The following is a 14,875-nucleotide window of genomic DNA, read 5'->3' as shown; positions in this document are numbered from 1 at the left end:
CGAAAGACCTCAAAGGATGTGAATGAGTTAAAATGAGCAGAGCTGGACCGCTGAAAGCAAAGTTATGGAAAATCATGAGGCCTTCTCAATCGATGAAAGAAATATGGCAATTCCAACTACATATTTTTTAGCATTTCGACAGCATTTAAGGTAGAATTGTGTGATTTTATTGCACCAAAAATGTGTCCGATTGCAGACAGAATTGCCAACTTGATACAATCGGTTTCCATCTTCAGTCTGACATTGTGTCCACTCTGAACAATTTCCCTGGGACAAAGGGATTTGATTTGCTCTTCCTGGAAGCCAACGTATCTGCCTGAATCTAACATCATTTCAAGTCGACACAGGTGTGCAGCAATGCCACCATACTGGTTCTGCCTTGGGCTTAAGAGTGGAGTGGAGGTCTACTTGACTACAACTTGACAATGGCGTTCGTCCCACCTGTGGTGCTGACTAGCTAATCGTCAGTCTCCCCATAGCGCTCATTGGATCATTGGATGTTTTTATAACTGAGTAACCGCTGTCTCTTGTCACCAGACTAATGACTGAACTTGATGGAGTGGGCAGATTCAAATGTCTGGACCCAGGCAAACCAAAGATAACTGTGGAAGTTCGTCAGGGCTAAAGTCCTAATTAGGACCTTACGAATATCTCAATGAAATCTGGCATGAGGGGAAATGTGAAAGTCATTAATTAATCTCGGTAGAAGGGGGCAGGTGACAATACTGGAGATCATGTTGCACTCTTCTTCCTGATCCTATTTAGTCCGAAAAAGAGAGGTGGCAGAGCTCAGCTGTCCAGGCCCAACATCTACAAACAGACTTGTCACAACTCTGATACCCTCAAACCCTTCTGGCTCCTTCTTGATGGATGTCAGAGTACAGAGAGAACAAGCATGAGAGGAAAAAAAGGGCAACAGAGAGGGACAGAGAATGGTAAAAAAAACAAAAAAAAAACAAGACTGAAGACAGTGAGAAAACATGGGAAGAGATGGACGGGCGTGGGAAGGGGGTGGCTTGTGAGAAAGAGACAGTGAGTGGGAGAGACAGAGACAAAGAGACTGTGGGGATGAGAGAGATGCTGGATTTGTGATGGCAGGGAATCTGAGCGCTTTTTTTTTGTATCGCACGTCCACCCACGTTAACACTTGTGCTCAGAGTGAATGATATGCAATTTGATGGACATTACTTCAAAGTCTAGAGTAGTGGCAGCTTTTTACACTAGCATTCTGATTTGCACTTTCATCCTGGTTATGTAATTTAACATCAGCGCACAGGCAATTTAACCGGCTTCTTGTTCAAGCTTAATGGTTCGCTTTTTAGAAGGACGCTGAAAAATGAGAAACGAAGGACTCTCAACTCGCCTCCAAAGTTTTTTTTTCTAGCAGTCCAAGCAAAGCAAATTGCATTCTCTTTTTGAATTTAGGACGCTAATTGAGGCGCTGTGATACAAAGCAAGAACTTGTTAGAACTTAGCAAAGCCACGCAAATGAAGTCTCCGGGGTGTGAACAGCGTCTGTGTCTCATGAAATTAACTGGGTATAAACAGTGTTGCAGTGGAAGTGAAATTTCGAAATCCATCCGAGGAGACACTTTGTCCTTGCACAGTCCTACTCGGAGGTGACTCTGATGTGGAAATGTAGGACAAGAGAGGACAGGAGGTGACACATTACCACACACACACACTTGAAAAGTAATTTCAAATGTAGCCTCTTAGTAATCAGCAGAGTTGTTAGTGTCACTGGGAAGCTCCCAATGTGAATGTCTTCCTGTCTCTCCCTCTCTACATGCAGCATATCGACTTCTTCCTGTACGTTTCTATCTATAGAAAAGCCTCAGAATCCAATGATGAATCAGTGGGAAGAATCCATAGTAGCCAGCACCATGCCTGACAGCACACATCCACTGCACCTCCACACTTATGTAACATAATGGTTGCTCACACATGCACACTGACACATGTTTACACACACGTACACAAACACCTGTATGCCTGCCAGTCCTGAATGTGTGCACACATGAAGACTCTGATACACTGACTTCTTAAAAACAGCATTAACTTCCTGCAAATATATCTGATGAGTAAATCATTACATTGTGTGTGATGTGCAGTGGAGAATGATAATCTCAAGACACAGCATGTAAACAGGCACATTTTGTTGCACAAAGAAAAACACATAGCGAAGTGATGATGTGTTTTTACACCCAAGGAGACAAATGCTCAGTGTGTCATGCCCTGGTGTAGCCTGGAAATACCTGTGCACAGACACAGACGCACATAATCACACACACGGGTTACCTGGCCTCTGCCACAGTGCAGCAGTAACTGCCACTGCGCTGCGAGCTCCTGCCCACCCGCAGCTCCTCTTGAGACTTACGGCGATGAAAGTAGTCTGTGAGTTTCCCAAAACTCGCCATCTTTCCTCCCTCCGCTCACCTCCGCCTCCCTCTCTCCTTTTGCCTTCTTTCCTTTTAATGCCTAAAAAAGAAAAAATGTTTCTGGTTGTGATCTGCAAAGCTCCTCGTCACACGACCCCCCTGTGACTCGTCTGCCTTCCTCTTCCTCTGCTTCTACCTGGATTCTGGTGGCACGGCTCAGCGTCAGCCGCAGGTCCGAGTCTCCCTGCGCTCCCTCATCCTCTTGTGCGCGGCACTTAATGTGCAAAAAAAGAAAAAAGAAAAGAAGGAGCCGAACCCCGCTCTGCCTTTCTCTGCCACTCTCCCCTTTCGATCGTTTGCCACGGCGCGCAGAGCGCATACACTGACACTCTCGAAATAGTAACGTTTGTAACTGCCCACCAATCGACACAGCAGGAGCAGTGCCCCCTCACTGGAGAGCAAACAAGAAGGAGGAGAGAGACAGAGAGAGAGGAAGAGAGAAATTGACAGAGAGAGAGAGAGGGAGGGAGGGAGGTGGTGGCTCAGCGTCGGTCTTGGTGGTGGTGGGAGAATATGAGCTGCTATGATGCTTGTATCTAAGCCCACCCCCTCTTTCTCTCTGTGTCTCTCCCTTGTTATTTTAGCACGTATTGTCTATGCCGCTCTCTCTCTCTCTCTCTCTCTCTATCTCTCTCTATCTTGCTCTCTCTCATGCGTGAATTCTTTCACACGACCGTCCGACTCTCGGTGGGCACACACACAAATCTTCGATCAAAGCTTGAGAGCAGGTGGCAAGGGTTGAGTTTTGTGCGTGTAACACTCTGTCTTTATCTCTCTCTTCTGTTGCTCTCTCCTCTCTCTCTCTGTTTGTCTCTCTCTCTCTCACACACACACACACACACACACACACACACACACACACACACAAACAGATTCACAGTGAACCTGAAGTGCACCTGCTCCACTATCATAACTTCCCCTGTTTTTCTGGCTGTGTCTCTACAAGGGTCGTGTACAAGGATAGCTCTCTTTAACTCTAATTTCATCAATAATGAAAAACAAGCAGAGAGCTTAGGCCACAGTGACCGAGCGGTGGCCCCCTGTGCATTTATCTGAAATCCACTCAGAATATAAAAAGGATGATGGAAGGCAGGAAGAGAACAAGGGGGAAGACAGGAGGGAAGTATGCAAGGATGGAGGAAAAGGAGGGACTGAGGGAGGGCTCTTTGTAAGGAGCTCGTTAGTGAGTGAGTGAGTGAGTGAGTGAGTGAGTGAGTGAGTGAGTGAGTGAGTGAGTGTGTGTGTGTGTGGCTCCCTCCCACACATCCAGACAGCATACATACAGGCATTCCTCTGTCTATTCGCTGTCTCGCTCTCACCGTGTTTTTTTTTACAATAGGTGTTTTCTTCTCTCTCTCTCTGCTTTCACTGTCAAAATCTCTCAGTTGCTTCCTCCATTTACCTCTCCATCCCCTCCAGCTGTCTGCTCCTCCTTGCTTTTATCCATCTCCCTCCTTCTGCCTCCCTTTTCTATACCTCCCATCCTCCCTCTCTGCCCCACTCTCACTCTCCTTCTCTCTTTTTCGTCTGTTCAAACAGCCAGAGGGTAACTCCTGAAATTATCTGGCTTGTACATCATGCCGACTTCAGAAGAAAGCCCAAATGTGAAATGTATGCACTTGAACTTGCAACAGGTTCTGGTCCTCACACTCACAGACTGTATAAGATAGGTGGACATAGCCTCTGGGTCTGGGTCTAAGTCATTCTTTCGGATGGTCAGCAGGGGGCGACTCCACTGTTTGCAATCGAAGTCTACGAAAAAATAATGCGTCTTCTCATTTCATTTATTACCCCAGTAAACATTTTCCAAGTAAATCTAGTGTCTCGATGGCTAGTTTCATGTCTTCTCCAGTGCCGTATGATATTCAGAATATAGTAAATTATGATCTCAGTTAAAGTAGAATAAATAATAAAGTAGGGTTTACTTTAGGGCCTGGCTACCTTGTAATTGACAGGTCGTTAGCATGGCGTTGTCCTCGGACCTACTCCTTGCTCATCAACAGCTCCACCCTCTAGTCCAAATCATAGACTTTAAAAAACTAATGGACATAGCCACCATGACGTCACCCTTTGGTTTGCATACTCTTGTTTTGAAGCCTTGAGTTTAGCATTTTGAATACCGCCATCGTGGATTTGTGGAGCAAGAAGTGATTATATATAGACGAGAGGGTGGGGATAACCCTAGCGCTAGCTGCTTGTTTGGTTTGCATTTAGAATTTACAGTCTACAAATAACTTCAACAACGCTAAAGCTAATGTTCACTAGTGGCAAACAGCTATAAAAGCCATTACGACAAATTGTACTTATTGGAAAAACTGAAACTTTGACTTCTTACAAAAGTCTTTCAGTACAACCAAACACAAAACAAGACTTATTTTGAGTGACCAAAACTTTACAATTAACTTTAACGAACTGAAAACACACTGTAATAGCGTAAGCTACGGCTACACCTAAATTCTGTGAATCTGGGGTCAAACCATGGTTATATTACCGAACCAATACTGTTGCTGTGGTAGCCACTTGTCACACAAAGCGGCAACATCCTTAATTATGTAAAACTTGAAGCCTAAAAAATCGGGTGAGTTATAGAAAAATTCACCCCTGTACAGTTGTCATGAATGGGAGAAGCTGTACAAACCAAAACCTTTTTTTTGTACCACACTGTATGTTGATTTTGGGGAATTTTAACTCGGGTGTCTATGGGGACTTACTTGCATATGGAGCAAGCCTCAAGTGGCCATTCAAGGAACTGCAGTTTTTGGTGTTGCCTTCATTTTTCAGCCCCGGAGGTTGTTGCCTTGTATGAATATGGACACTTCTAAATTCGAAAACCCAAGATGGTTTCAGCCAGAATGCCAAACTTGAGGCTTTAAAACAGCAGTCCACAAACCAATGGGTGACATGCAGTCTATGCATCCACTGCAATTTTCACCATACTTCTAACATTTTAAAATTCACTGAGCTACAGCTTTGATGAAAGTGTCCAGGTTTAGTGGCATCATGTGAGGTATTCATTTAACGACTGATCCGGGACACTGCTGGAATGATCGCGTACAATTGCTGTTCAGCTCACATCCTCTTTATAAACCTCACAAGTAGTAGCCAAGTTAACTCAAACCAATTACACTGAATATAACCAATGCATTTTTAGCATGAATGGAATGGAACATTTTCCTGATCAAATGACGCTCAACTGTGCCACTAGGGCTGCGACTGACAACTGTGGTCATCATCGATTAATGTGCAGATTATTTTCACAATTAAAAAGCAAAACACATCAAAAAATATAAATAAAACATGAGAAAACAGGAAAAAAATCTGCATCACATTTTCCTTCAGATGTCTTATTATGTGCAACAGTCAAAATCCAAAATATATTTAATTTATTAAAATGTAATACACAAAAAATTTATAAAATCCTCCATTTGAGGAGCTGGCACCATCAAATGTTTGGCATTTTTGCTTAAGAAATTTAAACATCAAATGTTTGGCATTTTTGCTTAAGAAATTTAAAAAAAAAAAAGTTGCCAATTAGTAGTTAGTAGTTGCCAGTTGGTAGCTGAACATTGAGCTACATTACAGAACACTCCAGTGATAATCAGATACTGTGTAGACGGGTAAAAAGAATATCAAACAGGATGTAACTGCACTGCCAAGACATAACGTGTTCCAGTTCTACCAAAAGTTGCATTAAAATCAGACTAATTGCACAACAGAAGCATGAAAAAGAATCCGTCTGAGCAGAGATTGAGATTTCGACAATTTACAGACTACGTCTCAGTGTGTTTGTGTGCATCTGTGTGTGTGTGTGTGTTCTTTGTCTGTTTGCCGTGCTGTGATCCCACGCTGCAGTTAATGTTGTGTGAAAGGTGTGGGCTGTGTGAGCTTTGCAGGTCCCTGTGCCAAAGAGTTCAGCTCATCGATCCGCCTCTCCCGTCTCCCTCCTTCTCGATCAGAATTCTCTTCATTCCCTCCCTCTCTGTCATGATTTGCGCAACCCCTCCTCCAACTGCCCATTGATCTGAGGAGCAGGATGGTCTGACTACATTGCCCTGGAGGCATGGTAATATTTTGAGTCCCTGCGTATACAAAGAGCAGGGAGATAGTGGAAACAGAGATAAACAAATTAGGCGAACATAGTGTAATATTTACTATTAAAGCCCTCTGCATTCCTCATCCTTGCTGACATTACAATATTATTCTTCAATAAGCCTGCAGTGCTACAGCAGGTGCATACACATTTGCAAAACAGATTAATCAGTATTATGAATGCACATCCTGTGCTGCTGCACTTGAATATTCCGTACCAAAACTAATTCCCAGCATTCATTTTAGATTAATTCGAGAACAATTCTGAAGCAGTATCAACAGCGCCCCATGTTTGCCTTTTTTTCTACCATATGGCAAACATAATCTGAATACTTGAGATAGCTGTAATTTGTGAACATTTTGGTTTTTTCACCACTTAGATGCCTGCAACACTGCTGTTACCCATAACTGCAACAGAGGTGATGAAAGACAGATAAAAAACAAAACTGTTCACTCCATTCGCACTTGACAAAATCAGCCTATGTTTATTGGTTAAAATGATGTTGAAATGATTTCATTATTCCTATGAATCTCATTTCGAAATGCTTTTATCAGTGCTGCAATCCTTGTGCAGAAAGTCTTTCACACCTTTTGGGGGGCAAAAATAAAACTTTGGCTGATAAATGATGTTGCCTGTTTTTAAATAGCTGCAGAGACAGAGAGACAGAAAGTAGAAGAGCTGGGAGACAGAGACAGTTGGAGTTCAGAGGACTGAGGGAGACACAGCGAAAGAGAGTGAATCTTGACATAAAAAAGGATACGGCAGCAATAGAGCGAACAGCGAGCCTCTGAGGGGAATTTACCACAACGGCGAGGAGGAGCTGAGCTCAAAACTATTGACAGCTTGGGCTTCTTTTTTGCCTTTAGACTGCATTTGGCTCCAAAATGGTTTTGGCTGATGAATAAATTATGTACTGCTATTTTTCTCGGGCTATTTTCATTCAAACACAAAATGCATTCCCGCTTCGGCAGGATCGCCTTGGGAGCACAATACTTGAGAGGCCTGAGAATGCTGAGCTAAAAATGGGGCTGGGGATCATGAGCGGACAGTCACTCGTGTGTTAGTATAAATGCTGAATAATTCAATCATGATTTAGATTAAAATAAATAACTATTCATAAGGTATTAATTCAATCAGCTGTCAAAACACACAGTGTGAGGTAGCTACCTGAGTACTGCCACAGCGATTAGATTTTCATTAGCAAACATAAGCTATCATCACAACAAAGAGGTGAGGAAGGACAACATGAAACTGTTAACAGACACATTCACTTCTTCTCCACAGTTTAGTCATTGTGTTTTCACCATGTGTGTCCTGTTTTTACACGTCACCAGCTGGTTTTATTTTCATCCGACAGACAGGAGTTTCACAGGACTGGAGCTGCTGGCGCAGTCACCAGAACGTGATGCCTTACCGGCATTCAGCACACACACACTGCAAGAGCACAGCTGTCAGGAACTGAACTGGGTCCCTCCGGTGGTGGGCAAGTGTTTTACGTTAACATGAATATTATTGGAGTATTCATACCTTTCCTAAAAACAAAAAAATGTAAAGACTCAGACAAAAGCAATCCCTCTCAATCATCACTTATGACCCACTGGCAGTGTGTGGTGGCGTCTGTGTCTCCAGAGGATCTACCCTCTGCCTGTGTTTTCTGTTTTTTTCTCATATTGGTTTGCTCAGGATGTTTCTGGTTGTCAGCCTGTGGGTAGCGGTGTGTAGCCCCCAGTCAGCGGCAGCGCGAGGTCGGGACTCTATAACAACGTAGCAAACAGGTTACACCTCTGTCTGCATCTCTCTCCTCCGCTCTGTGGACGCGAGCTGCAGGTCTGTGTGTCTGTTTGATTGGGGCGAGGTTCACACACACACACACACACACACACACACACACACACACACACACACACACACACAGAGCAGAGAACAGAAGACAGGATGCTAAACTGGAACTAAATCCTGCAATGCAGCAGGGTGTGCTTGTATGTGCTTTACAACGTTATCGTGAAACAATCAGAAAATAGCGTTTAATTTCTCAGGTTCACTGCTTTGTTGTCACTAAGGCCGCTCCCTCTCTCCAGTCACTCTGCATTCAGCGGTGGTCAAGCTTGCTTTTATTGAGCTGAGGAGGAGAGGTCAAGTTTGAATGTGTTTACAAGCAGTAAGTGAAAATTTCCAGCATTGTACGCCTTTAATCACTAAGTTGGGCCAAGTGCTTCTGCCCACTATGAGGCATAGTAGTATAGAAGAAGATGAAAAAGAAGAAGATCCACCTGGTAATACAGTTAAGTGCAACCGAGGTTATTTTCTGTAACTACAAATTACAGATATAACCTAAGCACGCCACATGCAGACTGCTGGTATACAGTGCAATTTACCAGTGTTCACTAAACATGTCATATGCAGGTTACTGCTACTGGTAGCGATAGGCTATAACGTGCACATGGAGCATATGTGTAATCACAATTGTTAAATCAATATTGACTTGTGGCACGCTGAAGTGTGGCAATAAATATTCCCCGCAGACACCTTGATACATCATTCCACCCCCCAGCTCATCTGACAAGAGAGAGAGACACGCAGCCGCAGAGAAAGTGAGAGACAGTTTAAGGAAGCTTCCTCCTGTAATTACTGTGGCAGCACTCGGCAGCCTTCCCTACTGGGATTAGTCAGACAGGACCATTCACACACAGGCTACACACACACACACACACGCATGCACAATCTTAAAAAAGTTATTCACAGTAAAATGAACACCATCATTTTGGAGCACACCGGAAGAATCTTTAATATCCTCGTGGAATGATAATCACCCTCTATAAAACCAGTCACACACACACACTCACACACACCACACGCTGAGGATGAGCACTGCCACCGTCTTTATGAGTCATCAGTGAAGGGCCCTGCGAAGCAGCCCCAGGATTATCTCCCTCTCCCTCTGTGCAGTGTGCTGTAGCACTGACGTCCCTGCCTCGACTTTTGCCTGTGACCAAGCCGTCACCTCTTTTAACTTTCCTTTCTTCTGTCTTTCATTTCTCATCTTTAGTCATTTGTTTCTTTCGCTCTGAGCTCCTTTTTTCAGCTGTCTGTCTCTCTCTCTCTCTCTCTCTCTCTCTCAGTCTATTCTCACCACCTCTTTCATCATACAAATCTAGTACTGCTGCTCCTTTTGGAGTAGCATATTTCAAACAATATGTAATGTGATTGAGAACACAAAAGCTTAACGTACCTACTATGGGTGCAAAATCACCTGTTACACCTGTGACACACACTTTTTCTGTCATGCCCCCTTTGGAAAAAAATCCACAGCTGCCAATTAGTAGTGTAAACATAATTTCTGCATACCTTCAAATTAAAACATAAATCATAGAGGTCAGGGATAAACAGTATCTTTCTATAAATTACATTTCCTGTAAGCTTATCCAGCTTTTTTGATGATGAATCATACACCCCATACGTTTTCCTACACATACGCAGCAGCTTGGCATTTCAGCATCTTTCAACCCAAGTACACAGAGAATTTTTAAGAATTATCGACATGCGTTCATGCATGTGCATGTCTGTTTAGTACGTTCTGTATCCAGCTCAAGGGGTGATCGGGGAGGAACAAACAACAGCTGTGTTCCGCATGATTCATATCCCCTACTGATATATTTTGTATTAGCAAAGAGGAAACTTCAGGGGGGGAATAAAAAATCTCGGTGTGTCTCAGTCATACAGTGTCTCATTTACATATACTTGTATGTGTGCATATATGAACAAGCGAGGAATCACTCTTTAAAGCTAATGGAGCATTAGCCTGGCAATAATTGTATTACACAGAGACAATGTTAAAAATCATGTGTGCCCTAGAGCATTGAGTGCTTTCAGTGTTTCACTCAGCACTTCTAAATGATAAACAAAGGTTTTAAAAGTAATTTGGTTAGCCATCATGCCCATTTCCCTTACTTTGTCTTGTCTTAAGTCAAAGTTAAGTGACATTTTTTAAAATGTGAATGTTGTATTTTGGAGGACAATCATGTCCTTCAGAATAAGCCTTTTACACAATTCAGAAAGACACAACTTCCTAGGGAACACACATTAATGTCATTAGTTACACCTGCACTGGTCCTGCGACAATGAGCGAAATGTCCTCTATGAAAAAGACCAAAAATCATACTGAAAATGTCAATAAAATATTGCTGCCCCCTAAAAGTCGACCAAACGTTAGTCGACAAGAATGGTCATTAGTCGGCAAGATTTCTTTGGTTGCTTAGTCGCAGACCAAAACAAAAAAAGAAAAGAAAGAAACTCTTGGCAGTTGCGCCTTGTCAAAATAAATCAAAACCTATATGACTGGACCATGTGGGAATTTAATTTGAAAGGACAGACACAGGAAGTGGCCACTCTCAGCAGTCAGACAGGAGTCAGGTTAATTTCCAGGGCTGGTACCTGTGGTTATTACACAGGCTAGTTAATAACATGTCGGGCAGGAAATCCAAAGTGTGGGATCATTTTGAGAAGGTAAAGGACAAACCCAAGGTGATATGTAAACTCATCTTCATTGGTCGACTACAAACATTACATATCATCTGAAACATGGAAGTAGCTACATGCCCATTAGCCACTTAGCACAATCATTACTGCTTTACATGCCCATTAGCCACTTAGCACAATCATTACTGCTTTGCCGACAGGCGGCTCGCTCAGTGTGTGACATGCACTTGTAGATAAAATATAGGACTATATTAATGAAGGTTCATTAGGACGGTTTTGGATTTCTCTGTAATGCTACTTATATTATTCTTTGTCAGACCTTGAACTCAAACCATTGTGTTGCCCCACCCAAAATATATAATTCAATAATTACATTCATATCGTAAACATGCGGGCGACTAGTCGACTAATGGCCCTAAATGATGACTATTGGTTGACAAGGAAAATTCTTAGTTGGGGGCAGCCCTAGTGAAAATAATGGTGTGAAGTGTTACATAATTTGAAGCAGCGGTAGGAGAGTATTGATGGTGCGAGAGAGAGCCAGAGGATGAGGGGCTGTTGTTTCATATCCAAACGCAACTGGAGACTCACAATTGATGATGTGAGCTGACACTTCAGCTGAGAGCTTCTTCACTTGTTTGCTTTTGCTTCCTTTGCTTCTTCTGTGTAAAGACGCTCTTCTTCTTCATGTCAAAAAGTGCTTAATTCCATTTTCTGTTAGAAGTAATCGTAATCCACCACCATTAATCTGTGTTTCCACCTAGCACAAACAACAGTAATAGGAAATAGCAATGCATATGAAATTTGTAAATTGGCCTGAAACATGTAAAATATCAGGTTGGGTTTTTTTATATTTCCTTTAACAATTGTGATTGACCATGTCTGACCCTGTGTCTGTGAAAGCCCATCTTACTCTGGCTCACGGGAAAGCTTTTAGATTAAAAGTGGAAGTAAGAGAAGGCTCTGTATAATGTTAGGGATGATTTTCATCCAGCGTCTCCCCTCTTTGAGAAGACGCCCTCGGGGAGGAGATATAGACAGCTTTGTTTTAAATGTGAGAGCTTCAAAAGAAGAACACTCCCCGAGGCTGTTCAACTCTTGAGCAGTAAACCTCTGGCACTTTAAGGTACCTGTTTTTAGCTTTTTGTCTTCTCTGTTTGTAAATTGGTGTGTTTTCAATACTCTATTCATATTGGTGGTTTTATCAGTATGAAGTGAGCTCACCAAAGCAAGTTCCTCAAAACTTTTGTGAGGGCAACAAAGTAAACTCAGCCCAACATTTGCTTGTATTTTGAATAAAGCCCAGCTCTTTAAAGGACTATTTGAGTTCTATAAATACATTCACAAAGAGAGCGAAACACAGGCGAGCACACACATACACACACACACACACACATACACACCACAGTGGAATGCCATATTTTTCTAAATTAATCATCCTCAGAGAGAAAAATGGAAATGCTCTGCCTGCAGGACTTGGAACCAAATGCCTATTTTTCTCATTCTCTCTCTTCCTCTCTCAATAACCTCATCTTTTCCATCCTGTCTATCCATCTCCTCCTCCCTGACTCTATAACATCACCCTGCCCCTCCCAGTCTGCATAATGCCAGTCAGACATATTGCAATTTAGACAGCTTCTGGTCCCGAGGGCTGGACTGAATAAAAGATGAAGCAATGTAAGTATTGGCTGCTGACTTTGAACTTCTCTTTAACTCCCTTCACCTCCCAAAACCCTTGGCCTGTAAAACTGCTTATGAATCATCATTTCTGGGACGCAAGGTAAAACTGTTTCTTGATGTTAAAAATCAAACTCATGTCCACTTGAAAGCAGATCACGGAAATCAGAAGTCAAGAAGGACAAGCCCTACATTTAAAAAAGATTAAGTCCAATGTTTTGTTAATCATAGCTCCAAGCAAACACATGTAGTTCATCCATCCACCCATCCATTTTCATCTGCTAATCTGTGGCCAGGTCGCGGGGGCAGCAGGCCAAGCAAAGCACCCAGACGTCCCTCTCCCCAGCTACACTTTCCAGCTCCTCCTGGGGGACCCCAAGGCGTTCCCAGGCCAGATGAGATATGTAATCCCTCCAGCATTTTCTGGGTCTGCCCCGGGTCCTCCTACCAGTGGGACATGCCCGGAACACCTCCAACTGGAGGTGCCCAGGAGGCATCCTGATCAGATGCCCAAACCACCTCAACTGACCTCTTTCGATGCGAAGGATGTCCAAGCTACTTACTCTATCTCACCCCACGGAGGAAAATCATATCAACCACTTGTATCGGCGATCTAATTCTTTCAGTCACTACCCAGAGCTCATAACCATAGGTGAGGGTTGATACACGTACATGATTAACCGCACTAGTCATGGAGTAAGTCAGGGTTCAACATTTACCATGGCTCAATGACCCAGGGCCAGAAAAAGTTACTCTGTGGCCACCAGATATCGCCAGCAGGTGGCCCCCTGTGGCCTCTACATTTCAACAAATTTATTTTGGGAATGAGACTGCATGTCTCAGTGACAGACATTAATGTTATATAAAGAAAATTCCAAAACTGCAATCCTTTACCAACGCAACGTTACAGTTCCAGAAACATCCCCATTCATTTGTTCCTTTTAGTTCAACATTCTACAAAAACAGCGAAGAGTACTCGTCAGCGGCTAGCCAGGGCTTGAGGCTAATGGTGTCCCATCATCCTGGTGACATGGACGATAGACCTTCCCCAGGAGGCTGCCGCGATGAGATGGGTATGTATGCATGTATACTAATCGCTTAGTAATACATCAAGTTTTCGTGTTCTTATTACTATGAGAAGATCTGGTTGGCTGTTAGCAGCCAGTGGGCAGCAGAGTTTGTTTAGCTAATGAAGCTAACAAAGCTAAACATAGCAGAACTGAGAGTTTCTCTTGAGAGGAACATGATGCGTGTACAGTGAACCATAAACTGCAAGTTTATGTGACAACTCAGCAAGTTTACAGTAAATTAACATGATGTTACAAAAGTTTTTTAGCTGAGTACTGTTTGGAGATGTTAGAAGTACTTTGAGTTTGGAGTTACAGACATGTTCCATCAGTGTTGACATTTTACCAGACTTGTGCCTGAGATGAAAGTGAGTAATCATATACATTTACTCCATTCTGTACTGAAGTACACCACTAAAGTACTTGTACTTTGATAACAAAAAGTTATTACAAAGTGCTTTACATAAACTGAATATAAATCAATAGGAAACTATCAGGTAACTCAGGTGTCATCTGGATAATTTTAAAATCAGTCCTGTATCTTTTAGTGTGCCTTTTTCTACAGGGCGAGCAAAATGAATGTAATTGGCTTTTTTATTTCCTCAACATTTTAATGGTATTTTTATTATGCCACTAACAACTGCAGATGATAATAACAAAGTAAAGACATGATAGACTGTGATCTAAGAGACTGTGAGTGAATATACCATGTGTTTACAAAGATTTGCTCAGTCTGTTAATGTCTTTTTATTTACTGTAGTGTCACAGTTAGGGAAGGCTCTTCTGTAGGCTATCTTTTTACATAAGTTTACATTTGGGCCAATGAACATGTACTTTGGCCACTAGATTTAGGGCCTTGATGCTTAAAAACATTACATCTATCCCTGTAAATATTCCCAAGTGTCCTATTTTTGTTCGGATCTTCCCACTCCTCCTCCTCCTTGTTCTCAGTGGAGGTTTTCCAGCTTAATCCCCAGTGATTAAAGAGCTAATCAATTCTTCTTGGGGGGGATTCACTAAGGTGTTAAGGTGTAGCTTACACAAACACACACATGCTTTATAGCAGCAAATTGTAATGAGCAAAAAAGACTGTCATTTACTGGGTTCAAGCCACTGTGTCGGTAAAC

The 14,875-nt window shown here is 42.6% G+C and overlaps 1 protein-coding gene across 2 annotated transcripts in view; it reads right to left on the bottom strand.

Annotated features, from left to right (window-relative positions):
* Positions 1-14,875, bottom strand: part of LOC126400186 (ankyrin repeat and fibronectin type-III domain-containing protein 1) — a 167,597-nt gene that overhangs the window by 135,513 nt on the left and 17,209 nt on the right. Inside the window, exon 3 of one of the 2 annotated variants that reach the window (XM_050060744.1) lies at positions 2,299-2,478. The exons of the other annotated variant lie outside the window; for it this stretch is intronic. Coding sequence (XP_049916701.1) covers positions 2,299-2,417 — 119 coding nt within the window. The 5' untranslated portion in view covers positions 2,418-2,478. The remainder of the gene's footprint in view (positions 1-2,298; positions 2,479-14,875) is intronic. 2 annotated transcript variants of the gene reach the window in all.

This window comes from Epinephelus moara, chromosome 13 (assembly GCF_006386435.1).
Source record: "Epinephelus moara isolate mb chromosome 13, YSFRI_EMoa_1.0, whole genome shotgun sequence".
NCBI lineage: Eukaryota > Metazoa > Chordata > Actinopteri > Perciformes > Serranidae > Epinephelus > Epinephelus moara.
This window is presented reverse-complemented; position numbering and strand designations above follow the sequence as displayed.